Raw genomic sequence first — 18718 nt, 5'->3', positions numbered from 1 at the left:
GATTCACCATTATCAAAATATGAATTACTTATATAAGATAACATAATACTATTTTTCAAATTTATCCTACGGTTGTGTCAGTAGATATTTTTTAATGCATACTTGAATTTAGAGTTTATTTGAATTATTATTTATACATGTGTAGTAGCATAATACGATGTCATTTTAATATCTTTTTGAAGAATAAATTAATGTACTAGATTTATTAATTTCTTTTACAGGAAATGCAATTGGAGTAGAAGATCTTAAAAATTTTGGTGACATTTTTTTGAAACAGTTCAAAAGTTCTCACTCTCAAATTTAAGTACTACCTGTTTCACTGGTTTCACATGTTACGACTAATCTCTCGTACATCAGGATCCTACTACAATTAATAAAGGGAGAAAGTGTATTGTCAAAGAAAGATAAACAACACATGTTATAAAATTTAAAAGTCCAAAATATGAATAACATAATATTTATCATTATGTAATAAACACTAAATGCACTCTAATGTTTATCTTAACCATATAATGACTTTAATAAGAAGAAAGTTGAAGAAGAAGAAGAAATAAAGAAGAAAAGGAAACACCATGCAAAATTGAAGCAACTAGCTTTTTTTTTAAATCTCTTTGCTTCCACAATCCTTGTCTGTTAGCTATAAATGCTCTCATACAAATTAGGTAATTTTACACGTTTTTTTAGTTTAGAATATCATTTTAGAATATATATATATATATATATATATATATATATATTTTAAGGAGTAGAAATCTAAGTTTCGAAGTAAAACTAATATGAAACTTGAAACTTCGGTCATTTTGGAACTAAAACGTCTAACAATTTCGGAATAAAGAAAGTATTGAATTCAGAAAATAATTAATTAAAACTAAAACTTTAAAAGTATTTTTGGAAAAAATGTGTCTGAAATCACATCTTGGACATGTAAAGCATTGGTGACTGAAATATAAGATTTGGAGATAATTTATATAAATATGTTAGACTAATAATGAGGTTAATTTTGATAATTTATTAATCTAAAGTTTAATATATCTCTATAAATAAGTTTATTTACATCAAATAAAGATACATAATTAAATAATTAAGTATTGATGTTGAAAAATCTTTTATAAAATATCTTATCTAGTTGATAAAGATGAACGATCAAATATAATTAGAAATCAATATAAAAAAATAAAAGGACTAAATTGATGTACAATTTATTAAGAAAATTACATGAACATATTTTATACTTACAATTTTAATTTTAAGATGTGAGAAAGGAACGCGTTGAATTGGCAGCTTAGCTGAAATTAGTCACACAAGCGTTTCCAATAGATGAAAAAGCACTTTCATTATGAATAAAATGGAAATAATGAATAGGAAAAGCATTAGCAGAGTGAGTGTAAATTATTTATTCAAATTTGAAACGAAAAAGGAGGCAATAAACGCCACGCCACCATGTCCCATAAGGCTTTTAAAAAAGTAGCAAAAATATTCCTTATCAAATAATGAAAGAAAGTAGCATGTGAAAATTTTTACAAACCAAACCCTTTTCTCAGTCTATATAACTTGGAGTTTCTAATGCTCTTAGTTCAGTGAAATAAAATCTCCCCAATATTCTTCTACCTTATCACTACTTCCCTAAACCCAAAACTTGTGCCTAATGGATCTCACACAGATCAAGAAAATTGAAGCCATGAACAGGTACAAGAGGCACCAGTTCCTGAACAATTTGTATGTCTATTTTGTGAGTGCCTTAACTTGCAGTGTCTTCTGTTTTGTCTCCTTCTGCATGCCCTATCTTTCTTCTCTTCTGCGGGTCTTTTTCTTGGTCCACATCTCAAGTTTAATACCAGTTTTGTTGAGCTCAAAGCTCTTATTCATCATAGGCAATCTTATCATTTTTTTCCTTGTGGTCAACTCAAGAATCCTTTCCTCGGATCCCTCTTCAACTCCTGTTGTTTACTATGATGAGTACATTCAGAGCAGTCAAACCACAAAACCTCATCTTACAACTGTTGGGGTCAACCAAAGTAAAACTTTGGAGAAACATGTTGGGGAAATTTTGGACATGAACAGTGTAGACTTAAAGTGCAAAGGGTGGGTTGAGAAAAGCACTGAAACATTCAAAGAAGTGAACAACTTGGAAGAAGATGAACAGAGTTTGATCCCTTCATGTTCAGATGAATTGAACAAAAGGGCTGATGATTTTATTGCAAGAGTCAACAGGCAGAGAAGGCTTGAACTTAGCCTTCTCAATTATGCTGCTGCTCTATAGTGCAAGAAATCTTACTTCTCAAGTAGATTACTTTCTTCAAAATTTATTTCAGAATATTATAGAATATATATCTTTATATACGTTACACTATTTAACTCTAATAACAGTAGTATATACTTATATGTATCTTTATATGTATTTATGAGAAAAAAAAACTAAAAAGTGTATAGAAAAATTATAAATTAAAATTAACTTATATATAAATTTCCTTATATATATTATTTTACTTTAATTTTTAATCCATGAACAAATAAGTTTATTATTATTATTTTCTCCTTTTAAAAATGTTTAAGGAATAAACTCTTTATCACTGATTTCATAGGAATCACGGTCAACAAAAATTATTAAATAAAAATTAATTTAATAATTAAAATATTAATTATTATATTGACTAAATTGGAGATTATTTTATAAATTAAAAGATTATTTATATCTATTATTAATATAAATTTATTTTTAAATTAGTATTTAATTATTAGTTAAAAAAATTTATCTACTAACTACTCTATATTCTAAAATAGTCTCTAATAGTCTTTTAAAGACTAATTTAAAATATAAAATATTAGTAGTTAAAACTTGATAGTTAATTTAGAAACCATTTTAAATATCCATAATTGTTTATTCTATAAAATAGTATCTAATTTACTCAAAATGGTGATTGAGTATTTTTTTTTCTCATTTTTTTTATTTAATAATTTTTTTTAATGTATAATATTGTATTGAAGACAGAAAATGCAACCAAAATATCTACAGTTCTTTTTTTTTCATAATTAAAAGTTTAAAATTTATAATCAACTTTAAAAGATTGGACCAGATTATGAATCATATTTAATATTATTTGTTAACATAATAAAACTATTAATATATTTATATTTTAAGAAATAATTGTGTTTTACGGAATTATGACAAAAAATATATAAAATAAAGGTTCATATATATATATATTATAAATTTATTTTTTATTTAAAAAAAAATCATTTTATTATTAAATTTTTTTAATAGATAAGGATAAATTTGTAAGATAACATTTTACACTTTTAAGAAAATTCAAAATTCTCTCATAACCATTCAATCACTCACAAACTCTCATAAACTTTTATCACATCCCCTCTAACATACCCGGAACTAAACATTATCACTTTCTTCACATTTTTCTCTCACATTCACTTTCTCAAATTCTCACACATCATCTTCCTAATCCAAACACACTCTACAAGTAAAGGTGACTAAAGAGATTTATTTTCAATTAGTTACAAAATAACTTTCCTAGTTTGAAATGTTTTAAGTGGGATTTTTTTATTTATTTTCTTTTATCAGATATGAGAAATTTATACGTTAAAACACTCATCTTATAAAAGAAAACCCACCTAATGGATACAGAACTTTTAAGTATAGAAAATACTTAACATTTTCTTTTGTCTGAAACGTATAAACACGACGAGTTTAATTATGGACAACTTTCTTAAGAATGTTTGTAAAATTGTTGGGAAAGTATAACATAATAATTGGTTTGACTTAGATTTTCAAACTTTATCACCATTAATGTACGTACACAAATTTTGTTTGTTAATACCTAAAATTATTCCATTCTCCATTTTATTCTATTAATTTATTGTTATAAAAAAAAACTAAAATTATCAGCCATCGTAAAGGTGTCTAACATATACTCATACAATATTTTTTTTAAAGTAAGAAAAATATGTTGTGAACGGTTATAATAATCTGTTTATTTTTTAGGAAGTTGTAGTTTTTTAATATATTATTCAATTAATATTATATTTTTTTATTTTCAATTAAATATACCAAAAACTTTATGCTAATTTCTCATTATATGAATCCAAACAATCTGCATAGTATCTCAAGAGTAATGAAGTGTGGAGGAAAATCACATTCTTTATCTTATTTCTTTGTCCATGGATTTTGGTTTTCTATAAGCAAGAAATGAAATCATAAGATGGGATATTAATATTTTGATACCTTAATATAGTTACAATTAATATAGGAAGATCACATGCTTAAACACTAATGGATAAATTGAATAATACATTTAATAATGGTTGTGAAAGATATATAAATAGGTATGATTTGGATGTGGGCAATAATCCAACTTAAAATGCTTCATTGGTAAGCAAAATATGTACTTCCCAGTACTTGCATCCAAACATTCACACCCCAATTTTATAAACTTCATAAAGCCTGCAAAGCATATATCTTCAACATTTAATGTACTTTAATTTTGGTCCAAATTCTAAGAACTTAAACTTTTGTAACATAAAAGTGGGTCAATTTAGCTCTCAGCCTTCTCGCTAAATGTTCCAATTTCTCAACCTTTTATTAGACCACAAAACGGCTCACTTCACTCATTTTTTGCCTGCTCCGTCGTCAATATGCAAAAAACAGAGTGGAGTAAAGTGACTCGTTATGATAAAATAGATTGAAAATTTTTATCATTTCCCTAAAAATCAGGTTGATTTCTTTTAAGACAAGATCTTTTTAAAAATGATATAACTATAATCATAAATTAATATTTTTATTTAGATAATAATTTACTTTAACGTCAAAAATATATTTATAATTATTTCTGTCTAAGTATAAAAAAATTAAAAGTCGAGAATTCGAAAATGAAGAAACCAAAGATAGAGAAATAGGTGTAGGAAAATCTGATATTGTAAGAACATTTATAATAACCTTTTAATAAAATTTGATTAGTGAATATTCAGTACTAATTTCATAATAAGAAAAACAAAAGTTATTGCTTGACTATTTGTTTAGATCTACTTTAATAGGGGTGTCACTGAAATTTTTTGCCTTCGTTCGATTAAATGTTTGGTTGTGGGTCACTGTCAAGTTTCATGCTACGCTTTTTTCTTTTTCTGACTGGTGTCTTGACCTTACGGTGTGTATGAGAACTTGATGTTTTTTTTTTTCTCAGGAGTTTGTTCTTTTAAGTGAAATCTCAGGGTCCGGTTAGGTAAATTGACTTGAAGTCTTTGTATACAGGTTCACATTTATTGATTTTTTATTATCGATATTTTTTTTATATATATATATATATAAGAAAGAATAAAAAAGGAAAGAAGGTAACGGAATTGGGATTATAAAGAAGAGAATAAAAACTGACGAATAAATGTACTTGATGTGATAAATAAAACTTTGGTATATATTTAAAAATAGTTTATAACATGATTTTTATTTTAAATATAAATTAAAGTTACAAGAAATTTCAAAATCAAAATTAAAATTTATTATCAAATCAAAAGTTCTACTTAAAAATCAATATATTAAAATAAACTATTTCATAAAATATTAAAATTGAACTTATTTTATTTTATTTATTATTTTCATATTTTTATTTTAATTCTTATTTATTTTATTGCGATATAAAACTTATATTAATTATATACGTAATTAATATATCAACCTTCAGGTTACAAAATCATATTTTTTAATGATTTTAAATTTTTTTAAAAAAACTATGTAATTTTATTATATTATAACCTGACGTGTTTGTCCTTATAAGTTATATTATTGATATTTGTTTTTAATATTGATAATTATGTAAGAAAAATATTTATAAATGTCTTGTTCAATTAATTTTTAATATTAAAAATATTGTTATTATTTTATTAGAAAGGTATTCAGTAAAATAAAACAGTTTCTATAAGTATTTAAAAATAAAAAATAATGTGATATGGATTATATAAAAGTTATATTTAACTTCTTCTTTTTTGCTGGATATACATTCATAAACATTTTGAAAAAGAAAAGTGTTTATAATTAAATATTCAAATATTAAATAACTATGAATATAATATTTTTATTATAATATTTAAGAATAAGATTATAGATAACAAAAGTTTATTATTAATCTTTATATATATATATATATATATATATTTATATTTATATTATCTCTTACGGAATGCTATAATGTTTTTATTTATGTATTATGCTATTGTTTTACCTCACATTTTTTTTAAAAAAGCTAAAAGGATGAAGAAGAAAATCCATATATTAATTGAAAACACAAAGTATTTTCTTAACAACACTTTTTAAGTTTCTAATAATTTTTTTTTCTTGAAAAAAGTAGTCTAAGAAATTTGTTTTAAATAACACTTTTCATGTTTTTTTTTATGTATTTTATCATAATATTATGATGAATTTTCAATTTTGTCTACTATCTTTTCAATTTGGTATATTTATTTTAACAAAATGTATAATACCTTTTGTCAAAATTCCGGTGATGATGTCAGTTTGGTTCGGTGTGGTTTTTTTTTTTTTTTAGGTTTGACCTACTTTGATTTATTCAATTCGGTTAAGTCTGGTTTAATTTGGTTCAATTTGGTCCAATTTTGTTTTGTCTAGTCTAATATGGTTCATATTGGTTTGGTCTCGTTTATTTTTTCTCATCTAATTTGATTTAGTCTAGTTTGATTCAAATCGGTCTGGTTCGATTTGGTTTGGTGTGGCCTAGTTCGATTCAGTCTAGTTTTGTTTGGTATGATCAAGTATAATTTGGTTTGGTTCAGTATTATCTTACAACAAGAAAATTATTAAATAAAAATTAATATTAAAGATAAAAAAAATATTAAATTAAAACTAATTTTTAAAATAAAAAATACATATTAACTAAATTAGAAACTAAAAAGTTATTGGTATCTAAAATAATTTTTATTATTAATAAAATTTATATATTAGTTCTATATAGGTATTTAATTAACTATCAAAGTTTTAGTTAATAATTAGGAGGTAAAATATTTATAGTTAATGTTAGATACCAATTTAAAAATTAGTTTATAATTTTTTTATTAATAATAAAAAATATTTTAAAAATATTTTGTTTTAATTTATAAAAAAAAATCTAACTTAGTTAATATATATTTGTTATTTTTAAAATTAGTTTTAATTTAATAATTTTTTTAGTGATTGTTTAATAGATTTTAGAAAAGAATTAATACATTTTAAAAATATTTTTCTTTGTTAAATAAAATGTGGTTTATTTTGAAACAAATAGGCAGAGAGAAGGAGGAGAAGAACAGTGTTGACATAAATCAGACCATTGGTGTGGTTGTATAATAAAGGTTTGTCATTATAGATATCAACTACCCATTTACAAGTTGGTTGTTAGTTCTTACCTAAAAATAATAATATATCAAGCCAACCTTCATTTAAAGGTTTTGGTATCGTGGGAATTTCAAACTCACATAGCCATGGATGCAATTAACAACCTACTCAACATTGCATTGCCTCCACTTTCCCTCATATTCCTCTCCATTTTAATGCTACCTTGGCTCATATTCAAGCAGCTTGTTCATGTAAGAAAATCACTAAACAAGGAAAACGTGGCAAGCAAAGTTGTATTAATCACCGGAGCAGCCTCAGGAATTGGCGAGGTCTGTCTCATTCACTTCTATTTCGATCCTTGTTAGAACATCTTGAATTTGCAGTCTCACTTCACACTTCAAAATGTTGCTATGAAACAGTTTGATAATTTTGTGTTGGTTATTTTGGAAAGGAAATAGCGTATGAATATGCAAGGCGAGGAGCAAAGCTTTCCCTGGTTGACATCAGAAAGGAGAAGCTCGAGGCAGTGAGTGATAAGGCACGATCTCTGGGTTCTCCTGATGTTACCATCATTGGTGCTGATGTATCCAAGGTTCAAGACTGCAAACGCTTGGTTGATGAAACTATCAACTACTTTGGAAGACGTATGTTATAATTATAGTGTAATTTTTTGTATCTTGTTTCATTTCTATTATTTTGTTTGTCGCTAAAATTGGTGGATTTGGTGTCACGCGCAGTGGATCATCTGGTAAATAATACGGGAATCAGCGGTAAGCCTACGAGGGTGGAGAATTTGCGTCATGTTTCCGACTGTGCTGCAGTTATGGTAAGCCATGAAATGCTTAATAGAAATATTCAGTAGAATAGAGAATGGCTTTTATAAAAGCCTTACAACCACCAAAACTGAAATCTACTTAACAGATAACTAAGAAATAGGCACTACTATTAAAATATAAAATATCTGCAACAGATTTATTTAACTCCTAAAAACTAGCTTGACTTATTCTTCAGACTTTGCCAAATATCCAACATAATTCCTTCCCTTAAACTGATACGTTAAGAGCATCAGTTTAACTTTCCATCCTTCGAACTCCAAGCAAATTCTTGAGCTTCACAAACTGATCCAACTTGATAGGCTTAATCATGATATCTGCAATTTGATCATTTGTTCCAACAAAAACCAGCTTCATGATTTCTTCATTACACAAGTCTCGCAAGTAGTGATACCTGACATCGATGTGTTTTGTCCTCCGATGCATGACTGGATTTTTAGATAACTTAATCGCCGAGCTATTGTCGCACATGATGTCTATACATTCACCATTTATAGCTCCTATATTCAGCTTCGGTTGAGGAGAGAGTGACTATGTCTTGCTTTCGAGAACTCCAGCTAACTGCAGCCCCATTCAGCAAGAAAACATATCCAGAAGTGCTCTTTCTGTCATCTACATCTCGAGCATAGTCACTATCTGTGTATCCCAACAAATTCATTTTTGACAATCTCCCATAGAACACTCCAAAATCATGTGTTCCTTTTACGTATCTTAATACTCTTTTGGCAATCAACATATGTTCTTCCTTAGGGTCAGACATAAAACGTGAAATCAAACACACTACAAACATCAAATCAGGTCTTGTTACCGTAAGATACATTAGACAACCAACAAGTTGCTTGTAAATCGTTGCATCAGCTCTTTTAATCCCCTCCTTTGAAACAGTAGTTCCTGGAACAAAGTTCCTGGAACAATTGGATTTTTGACAGAGTTATAATCCCCCATATTAAAACGCTCCAACACCTCCTTTGCATACTTCTTTTGACATATATGTATCCCAGCTTCACTTTGATGAACTTCCACTCCAAGAAAAAACTTCATTTTTCCCATGTCCGTCATTTCGAATTCCTTTTGCATTGAGGACTTGAATTCTGCGCACAATATTTTGTTACTTCCAGTAAAAATCAAGTCATCGACATAGAGACTTACCACCAATAAATTGTTTTCTGTTTTCTTGAAGAAAAGGGTGTGATCATAGTCACTTTTCTTGAACCCTTCCTTCGTAAAGTAACTCTTAATTCTGCTGAACCATGCTCTTGGCGCCTGTTTTAAGCCATAGAGGGCCTTTTTTAAACGATAGACTTTGTCTTCCTCCCCTACTTTAAGATATCCTTCAGGCTGATCAACGTAGACTTCCTCCTTCAATTCACCGTATAGAAAAGCACTTTTGACGTCTAGTTGATAAACACACCAACCTCGTTGGGCAGCTACTGCTAGAATACTCCTAATTGTATCCCATCTGGCCACTGGTGCAAAAACTTCTGTATAATCCACCCCTGTTGTTTGAGAGTAACCTTTTGCCACTAAACGTGCTTTGCATTTTTCGATATTTCCTTCTTCATTCAACTTTGTTTTGTATATCCATTTGACACCGATTGTCTTTGCTCCTATTGGCAATTCTGTGAGCTCCCAAGTGTTGTTTCTTTCAATGGACTGAATCTCCAACTTCATTGCTTCATTCCACTTTTCTTCCTTTGCCGCTTCAGAGAAGTTTATCGGATCATCATTGCATATGAAAAAAGCAAAGTTTGCCCAATTATCATCTTCTTCTTCTCCGCTTACAAAATCTTGCATCCATCCAGGTGGCTTTCTTGCTCTTTTTGATTGTTTTTCATGTTCACGCATAGGATTTGTTGATGTAGTGATCTCTTTTGTTTCTTCTCTCGGAGCATGTATTGCTATAGAATTTTCAGGTCCTTCTTCCTCATATTCATCCTCAGTTTGTTCTTCTTCGAGAACTCCATTATCATCTTCCCATGTGAATATGTTTTGCTCTGGTGTACTCAATGTCCAGTCCCACTGCGCTTCTTCTTCGAAAATAACATCTCTACTTATTGTGATTTTCTTCGTGATTGGATCATACAATCGATAAGCCTTGGACTCCTCACTAACTCCAAGCATGATACATCTATGACTTCGATCATCAAGCTTGATTCTCTTTTGTATCGGAACATGAACATGAGCAACTGAACCGAAAACTCTGAAATAGTCAACCTTTGGCTTGATTCCTGTCCATCTCTCTTCAGGCACCTTGTCTTTTATTGCCTTTGTAAAACTTCGATTCAAGACATGAACTGTCCATCTAACTGCTTCTGGCCATAGAAATCTTGGCATTTCTTTCTCGGAGAGCAAGCAATGCACCATGTTCATGATAGTGCGGTTTCTCCTCTCTGCTACTCCGTTTTGTTGAGGAGTATATGATGCTGTCAATTGTCATTTTATGCCATGCTCTCTGCAAAATTTGTTGAATTTGTCTGAGGTGAATTCGCCTCCTCTGTCTGTCCTTAGACCACGAATGACAGTCTTAGCTTCTTTTTCAAGAGAAATTTTGAACGCTTTGAAAGCCTCAAACGTTTCTGCTTTTTCTGCAAGAAAATGAATCCATGTTTTACGAGAAAAATCATCAACAAGCACGAACAAATACCTTTTTCCACTATGAGACGTTGGGGTGATTGGACCACATAGATCCGCATGAATTAGTTCTAGCTTCTCTGTTGCTCTCCACTTGCTATTCTTTGGGAATTTTTCTCGTTGTTGTTTTCCCATATTGCATATTGTGCACACCTTAACATCCTCCTTCAAGCTAGGTAACCCTTTCACCATTCCTTTCTTTGCCATAATTTGAATGGACTTATTATTTAAATGTCCAAACCTCCTGTGCCAAAGAGATCCCACGTCTTCTTCTTCCACCTTGAGACATTTCACAGATGTTGGTTTCTTCTTAGCGTAAACCAAAAACATCCGATTCATCGTCATTTGAGTCTCCATGATCAACCCTCTCTTACAATGATATATCTTGCACACATTATTCTTGATCATAATGGTCAGATTCTTCTCTTGAAGTTGTCCAATGCTCAGCAAGTTGTTCGTCAGATTTGGGACATAATAAACATCAGTCAAAACAAGTATTATCCCCTCCACTTCAAATCTGATGTTTCCTTTTCCTTGAACCACCATCTTAGAGCTGTTTCCCAACTGAACAGAATGCTTGAAACCTTCATCTAAATCAACAAACCAAGATTTTTCCCCCGTCATATGGTTTGAGCATCCGGAGTCCAAAAACCATATGCCACTTTCTTTGAGATTGCTCACATCGACATGCGCCATTAGTAAGCATTCTTCTTCTTCGTCAAACTCAGCATAGTTGACGTTTTTTTCCTCACTAGTGCATTCGAACTGATAGTGACCTTGTTTTCCACATCAAAAACATTGAATGGCTGCTCTGTTTACAAAGGATCTGCCTCTACCTCTGTAGCTGCTTCTTCCACGTCCTCGTCCTCGTCCTCTTCCTCTTTGAGCGTTCCTTGACACATTTTCCACTTGCAGAACGTGCTCTTCACTCCTTCTCTCAACCACCTTGCTCTCATGTATTTGTAGTGATGCTTGTAACTCGTCAACAGTAAGGCTATCAATGTCCTTTGATTCTTCGATGGAGCAAACCACAAAGTTGAAGTTGTCTGTGAGACTTCTTAAAATCTTTTCAACAATCTTGACATCGTCTAATTCTTCTCCACTATTTCTCATGTGGTTGACGATCTCCATGACTCTTGAAAAATATCCCATTATTCGTTCTCCAGCCCTCATCTCCAAGGTTTCGAAAGTTTTCCTTAGCCTTTGTAGTTGTGCGCGTTTCACTCTAGCATTACCTTGGTGCTTGATTTTCATGGACTCCCATAGTTGTTTGGCTGTCTCCTTCCTGGTGATAGTTTTCAACATGGTTTTGTCAATTGATTGAAACAGGTAGTTTTTGGCTTTGAGATCCTTGAGAATAGCTTCTTCAAGCGCCTTTTTCTGAGTCGGAGTAGGTGATTCGATTTTTCTCAGATCATCAAATCCTGGTTCAATGATGCTCCAATACTCCTTGGATCGAAGAAGGTTCTCCATGAGCAAACTCCAGTGGTCATAATCTCCATCGAATTTTGGTATGATAGGTGCGGTGAAACTGGTAGTGTCTGCCATTTTTCAGTACTGTGTTTTTCCTCTCAAAATATTTTATAATGAATAGATAATGGCTTTTATAAAAGCCTTTGTGCTTCAGAGCAAGGGATCGGGTGGCTAGGCGTTCTCTTCGAACCTACCTTAGCCACCCTCAGAACTTCTTCCACCCTCTACATCGTACCTGAACTCGTTCGAGACGAGAAGGATTTTATCTTGCCTGAACTCGCTCATAGGCGAGAAGGTCTTTAACCCGCCTGAACTCGCTCACAGGCGAGAAGGTCTTTGAACTCGCCTGAACTCGCTCACAGGCGAGAAGGTCTTTGAATCATGCCTCTACATTGCCCCAGGGGTTACATCTTCTCGCCCCCAGAAACACGGAGGACTTTTACTTGCCTCTACATTGCCCCGGGGGTTACATCTTCTCGCCCCCAGAAACACTGAGGACTTTCACTTGCCTCTACATTGCCCCAGGGGTTACATCTTCTCGCCCCCAGAAACACTGAGGACTTTCACTTGCCTCTACATTGCCCCAGGGATTACATCTTCTCGCCCCCAGAAACACTGAGGACTTTCACTCTTTCTCGCCTGCACTCGCTCGACGGCGAGGAGGTCTTTAACTTGCCTCAGGACGTGCGAGGGCGTTGAGGTCTTTTAACTGGTGCCTCCGATTGCCGAAAGACGATGAGGACTTAAAAACTTTAACTGATGCCTCCAATCGCCGAAAAACGATGAGGACTTAAAAACTTTAACTAATGCCTCCAATCGCCGAAAAACGATGAGGACTTAAAAACTTTTTAGAAAGCATGCAATATATCTTTACTCGCCTTAAATCACGTATAAGTGACAAGGTCTTTCCTCAAAACTTTTTGGAAAATAGCAGGCATGCAATCTGAAAACGCCTTATACTTCGAAAACTCTTCTTTTATTGGGTGGCCTCATTAAAAACCCTCCTTAGGGAAAAAAGAGTGCCCCCTTCAAACTATTTTATCAGAGACATTGTAATGTAACTTTTGTGTTTGTCTTTACTTACCAAGCTCTTAATTATAGTACAACTTCAGGTGCGCGGCGTTCCAGGTGCGAGGAATCGCCCCTCCTTCCAGCGTCTCTAAGCGGTAGGCGCCGTTCCCGAGCGCCTCGGTTATTCTGAACGATCCAGTCCACTTGGGCGACAGCTTATTCTCCATCTCGTACTGGTGGGCTTTTCTCATCACCAGGTCGCCTTCTCTAAACTGCCTTGACATCACCTTCGAGTTGTACCTTCGCTCAACCCTCCTCTTCACCGCCTCAGCCTTCAATCTCGCTTCCTCTCTAACCTCATCCAGTAGATCCAGGTTCAGCCTTCTCTCTTCATTCGAGTCTTCCTCTACAAAGTTCTGGAATCTCGGCGAGCTCTCCTGAATCTCTACTGGAATCATCGCATCACACCCATAGACTAGGCTGAACGGGGTCTCATGGGTTCCTGACTGCTTGGTGGTATGGTATGCCCAGACTATACAGGGCACCTCCTCAGCCCAGCTTCCCTTGGCTTTTTCTAGCCTTCTCTTCAAACCTCTCAACAACACCCGATTAGCTGACTCCACCTGGCCATTTGTCTGAGGGTGCTCGACGGATGCAAACACTTGTTGAATTCCCACCCCTTCGCAAAGTTTCTTCAACAGGTGGCTTGCAAACTGAGTCCCATTATCCGACACCAGGCGTTTAGGCACTCCAAACCGGCACACGATGTTCTTCCACACAAAACCTTCGATCTTGTGTGCGGTGATCTGGGCCACTGGTTCTGCTTTGATCCACTTGGTGAAATATTCAATCGCCACCACCAAGTACTTCATCTGCCTGATCGCCAGCGGGAAAGGTCCCAGGATGTCGATTCCCCAGGTATGAAACGGCCAAGGGCTATAGATCGACTTCAACTCCTCGGGAGGCGCCTTATGCCAATCGGCGTGCTGTTGGCATTGTTTGCAACATTGGGCATATTTCTTGCAATCTTCTCTCATCGATGGCCAGTAGTATCCTGCACGGAGAGTCCTCGCGGCCAGAGCTCGACCCCCGACGTGGCTTCCGTATATACCTTCGTGGAGCTCCGCCATGATTCTCGTGCACTTCTCGCCATGTATACATTCCAGGAGCGGGTGAGTGAACCCAAACCTGTACAGATCGCCATCAATCAGGGTGTACTTGCTAGAATTCTTCTTTACGAAATCTACGTAACAGATAACTAAGAAATAGGCACTACTATTAAAATATAAAATATCTGCAACAGATTTATTTAACTCCTAAAAACTAGCTTGACTTATTCTTCAGACTTTGCCAAATATCCAACCATGCTCACAGAGAATAAAAATTACTTAGAAGCTTATAATTCAATAATAATAATGAAACACGAGGGAATTCAAACTTAATTATAATATAAAATTATGTTTGTGTTATAATTTGGCAGGATGTAAATTTTTGGGGAGCAGTTAATGTGACGTTATATGCGATCCCACATCTGAAAATTAACAAAGGGAAGATCATAGTGACTGCTTCAGTTTGCGGATGGTTTCCAGTACCACTGATAAGTATCTATAATGTATAATGTATAAACTTTGAATATTTATTTTAAAGTCGTAAAAATATGTTATTAAAATAATTTGAAATTATGAAAATTTTATTTTGGAAGTTATGCCGATACATTGAATATTAATAATAAAATACCAGAGTATATTATTAATTAAAAAATTCAGTGAACTCAGACTTTCTACAAACAAAAAGAGTCATTTTTTAAATAGATTTCTACTACCTAACTCTTTATTACAGGTCCATCGTAGTAGCTTTTTTATTTATCAATTAACTCATTCTTTTCTGGTTTTCACTAGAATAGTGTATTTCTTTCTAAATTATAATTTTGGAAAATATCTATTTTATGAAAATAGTTGAGTTGTAATCCATCAATCTTATTTTAGAGTTGAAGTCGTAACCACTTGAAGTTATATCTCGAATATATTAGGTCCATAAAGAAAATTGTGTGATTAGATTTGTTAAAAGTAATTTGAGTTGAAGGAAATTGTTAGTAAATGGAAGTAATTGTGATGGTTGAATAAGTACAGGCTAGCAAAGCAGCAATAATAAGCTTCTTTGAGACTCTGAGAATGGAAGCTGGTTCTGCTATCGGCATAACAATTGCCACGCCGGGTCTTATCAAGACGGACCTTAGTAGGGCAGCGAAATCTGACTTCAAGGTTTACATTTATTTCCTATATATTCTTTCAATGAATTCAGTTTTAAAAAATTTAGTTAGAAATAAATTAAATGCACTTTGAAAAGTTGTTTGCAATTCAGGTTGCTATGGAAAGAGTTCCAATGGCGTCAGCTAGTGAGTGTGCTAAAGCCATAGTTGAGAGTGCATGCAGGGGAGACATGTATGTTACATATCCATCCTGGTACAGAGTGTTGTTTCCATGGAAGCTGCTTCATCCTCAATTCGTAGATTGGTTCTGCAACTTAGTCAATAGGCCTTATCCGAAGAAATCTGCCATGAAAACCAATCTCAAGATGCCAGAGCATAAGACAGAATAAAGTGTTAGTTTGCATTGTTAATTTTGTGTCTTTTTCTTTTATTTATTGGGGAAGTATCATGAAAGCCCAATAAGAAGTCTGCCATGAAAGCCAATCTCATGGTTTCAGAGCATAAAGCATGAGTACGCTGTTTTTTCCTGTACCTTACAATTAATAGAAAGATCACCTGCTTAAACACTAATGATGTAATAGGAAAAATTGAATAACACATTTAATAATGGTTGTGAGAGATATATAAATAGTATTATTTGGATGTGGGCAATAATCCAACTTAAAATGCTTCATTGGTAAGCAAAAGATGTACTTCCCAGTACTTGCATCTAAACATTCACACTTCATTTTTATAAACTTCATAAAGCCTGCAAAGCATATATCTACAACAGTTAATGTACTTTAATTTTGGTCCCAAATTCTTAGAACTTCAACTTTTGTAATTTAAAACTGCCCTTTTATGGCAACCTCTTTTTTCACAAAACTGTTCACTTCACTCATTTTTTACCTGCTTCAATATGTGGAAAACAGAGCCAGTAAAGTGACTCCCTATAATAAAATAGATTGAAAATTTGGTACTTTCTTACTTTTTTTCTTCTATAACTTCTTTTGAGACTCAATATTTTTTAAAATACAAAATACATCATTTTATTTTATTAATATTTTTCATTTTAGAATAGATAATTTTTAAAGAAAAATTATAAAATCCAAAAAGTATTTTCAGATTAGAATATTTTCAAGATTCTATAATCTAAAATAAATTTCTTTGAAAAAAATTCGGAATTGTGTAATTCATAAAATATTTTTGAATTACAGAATTTATAAAATATTTCTATATTTGAGAATAACTTAATTTATTTTTTGTAATAAAAGAAAAAGTTACTTCAATTCATTAGAACTCTAAAAGTATTTATGGATATAAAAATACTTTTCAAATTTTACAATTCATAAATTTAAAATATTTTTTTTACAAAGTGCAAAAAAAAAAAAGTTATGAACGTGCACTAAGAAACAACCGAAATTTGTTTTCATCCATCTCACTAAAGAGCATGTTGATAGGCTGATCCAATGAATTTTTATTTTTATTTTTTTAAGTTATATATTTTAAAATCATATATATTAAAAATACATTTAATTAAAGATACTTTTTAAGTTTTTATTTTTAATTAATTAATTGATATTTTTAATTAAATAAATTAAATTAATTATTACATTTACATTAATAATTATAATTTAATCTGAGTGATAATAATTTATTTTAGATTATTATTATTATATATTTGTATCATTTAAATAATGTAATATAATATAAAAATAAAAAGTCAGTCTTTTAAAAAAAATTAACATATTATTTCGTGTGTCCTATCTTTGATCTGTGAATTTGTGGAATTAGATGGGACTAGTTGATAAAGACAAATGGATTAAATTGAAGAATCTAACCTGTAAATTTTAGGGTGAACGCAGACCAATGCCCACTTTATTACTCCTGCGTTTTTACAAATGGGAGCGCGATATTTCCTCAACCTTCCATCATAATGTAACTCTTATCATAGTTATTTTAAAAACCAAAAATATCATAAATGTAGCTTATTTAAATAGATTTTTTTATAGCATAGTTTCTAATAATTTAATTCTTTTTTTTTTCTTGAAAAAAATAGTCTACGAAATTTGTTTTAAAAAACACCTTTCCTGTTTTTTATGTCTAAATATTTTTAAGAGATGGGCAAATTTGAACATGAACTAAACTAATAGGTTAAATAAATGTTTTTTTTATCTTTTATGACAATTTTTTTAATTTTGTATCACTATTATATTCTCAATTTGATTTATTTTAAAATAATATTTAATACAATGTCCTAATTCACGGTGATGATGTCAATTTGGTTTGATCCCGTGCGGTTGTGTCTGGTTTGGCTCGGTTAGGTTTGACCTACTTTGGTTTGATTCAATTCGATCAAATCTGGTTTAGTTCAGTTTAGTCTGATCTAGTGTGGTTAAGATTGGTTTTGTCCCATTTGGTTTGTCCTGTCTGATTTGATTTGGTCTAAATCGATTCAAATTGGACCAGTTCGATCTAGTTCGATGCAGCTTGGTTTGATTGAGTCTAGTTTCGTTTGTGGTCAAGTATAATCTGGTCTAGTTTTATTTGGTTTATTGTTGTCTCAATACAAGACAATCATTAAATAAAAAATAATTTTAAAAACAAGAAAATCATTAAATAAAAATTAATTTTAAAAACAAAAAATAATTAGTTACTATATTAACTAAGTTAGATACTAAAAAATTATTGGTATCTAAAATAATTTATATTATTAATGAAAATTTATAAACTAAGTTTTAGATAGGTATCTAATTAACTACCAATATTTTAGTTACTAATTATTTTTATATTATAAAATAATTACTCTAAAGATTAATTTAGAATTTAAAATAACTAGTAGCTAAAGTATTGATAGTTAATGTTAGATATCAATTTAGAAACTAGTTTATAATTTTTTATTAATAAAATTATTTTAAACAATAATAAATAAATTAAAAAATTAGTATCTAATTTAATTAATATAATAATTAATTTTTTTATCTTTAAAAATAAATTTAATTTAATAATTTTTGTGTAGTAATAGTTTAATAGAATTTGGGGAAATAATTAATACATCTTAAAAAAAAATTATTTGCTCAATAAAATGTTGTTTATTTTGGAACTAATAGGAAGAGAGAAGAAGGAGAAGTTCACTGTTGACATAAATCACACCATTGGTGGGGTTGTATAATAAAGGTTTGACATTATAGATATCAACTACCCATTTACAAGAGTGGTTGTTAGTTGTTACCTAAAAATAGTAATATATGAAGCAAC

At 31.2% G+C, this 18718-nt stretch overlaps 2 protein-coding genes across 4 annotated transcripts; both read left to right on the top strand.

Annotated features, from left to right (window-relative positions):
- Positions 1-1565: 1565 nt before the first annotated feature.
- LOC137809812 (uncharacterized) lies at positions 1566-2350 on the top strand. Its single transcript, XM_068610883.1, has one exon. The coding sequence runs from the start codon at positions 1646-1648 to the stop codon at positions 2258-2260; it is 615 nt and encodes a 204-aa protein (XP_068466984.1). The 5' UTR covers positions 1566-1645; the 3' UTR covers positions 2261-2350.
- A 5019-nt stretch (positions 2351-7369) lies between these two features.
- On the top strand, positions 7370-16051 carry LOC150029197 (11-beta-hydroxysteroid dehydrogenase-like 4A). 3 transcript variants are annotated; one of them, XM_090299063.1, is made up of 6 exons: positions 7370-7653; positions 7776-7968; positions 8062-8150; positions 14753-14884; positions 15402-15533; positions 15634-16051. In XM_090299063.1, the coding sequence occupies exons 1-6, from the start codon at positions 7471-7473 to the stop codon at positions 15868-15870; spliced, it is 966 nt and encodes a 321-aa protein (XP_090155189.1). In that variant the 5' UTR covers positions 7370-7470; the 3' UTR covers positions 15871-16051. The 3 variants fall into 3 exon arrangements, with proteins under 3 accessions (XP_090155189.1, XP_090155188.1, XP_090155191.1); XM_090299062.1 differs by having other exon boundaries at positions 15619-16051; XM_090299065.1 differs by lacking the exon at positions 14753-14884 and having other exon boundaries at positions 7427-7653; positions 15619-16051.
- Positions 16052-18718: the final 2667 nt, after the last annotated feature.

Source organism: Phaseolus vulgaris, chromosome 2, assembly GCF_051622355.1.
Source record: "Phaseolus vulgaris cultivar YP4 chromosome 2, ASM5162235v1, whole genome shotgun sequence".
NCBI classification, from domain to species: domain Eukaryota; kingdom Viridiplantae; phylum Streptophyta; class Magnoliopsida; order Fabales; family Fabaceae; genus Phaseolus; species Phaseolus vulgaris.
Note: the sequence above shows the minus strand (reverse complement) of the source record. Positions and strands in the feature narration are given on the sequence as shown.

Excerpts from the sequence above, each read along its gene's own strand:
- LOC137809812 (XM_068610883.1), top strand. The coding sequence starts at position 1,646 with ATGGATCTCACACAGATCAAGAAAATTGAAGCCATGAACAGGTACAAG.
- LOC150029197 (XM_090299062.1), top strand. The coding sequence starts at position 7,471 with ATGGATGCAATTAACAACCTACTCAACATTGCATTGCCTCCACTTTCC. Across the intron at positions 7,654-7,775 it reads CAGCCTCAGGAATTGGCGAG|GAAATAGCGTATGAATATGC; the intron begins GTCTGTCTCATT and ends TATTTTGGAAAG. Across the intron at positions 7,969-8,061 it reads TATCAACTACTTTGGAAGAC|TGGATCATCTGGTAAATAAT; the intron begins GTATGTTATAAT and ends TGTCACGCGCAG.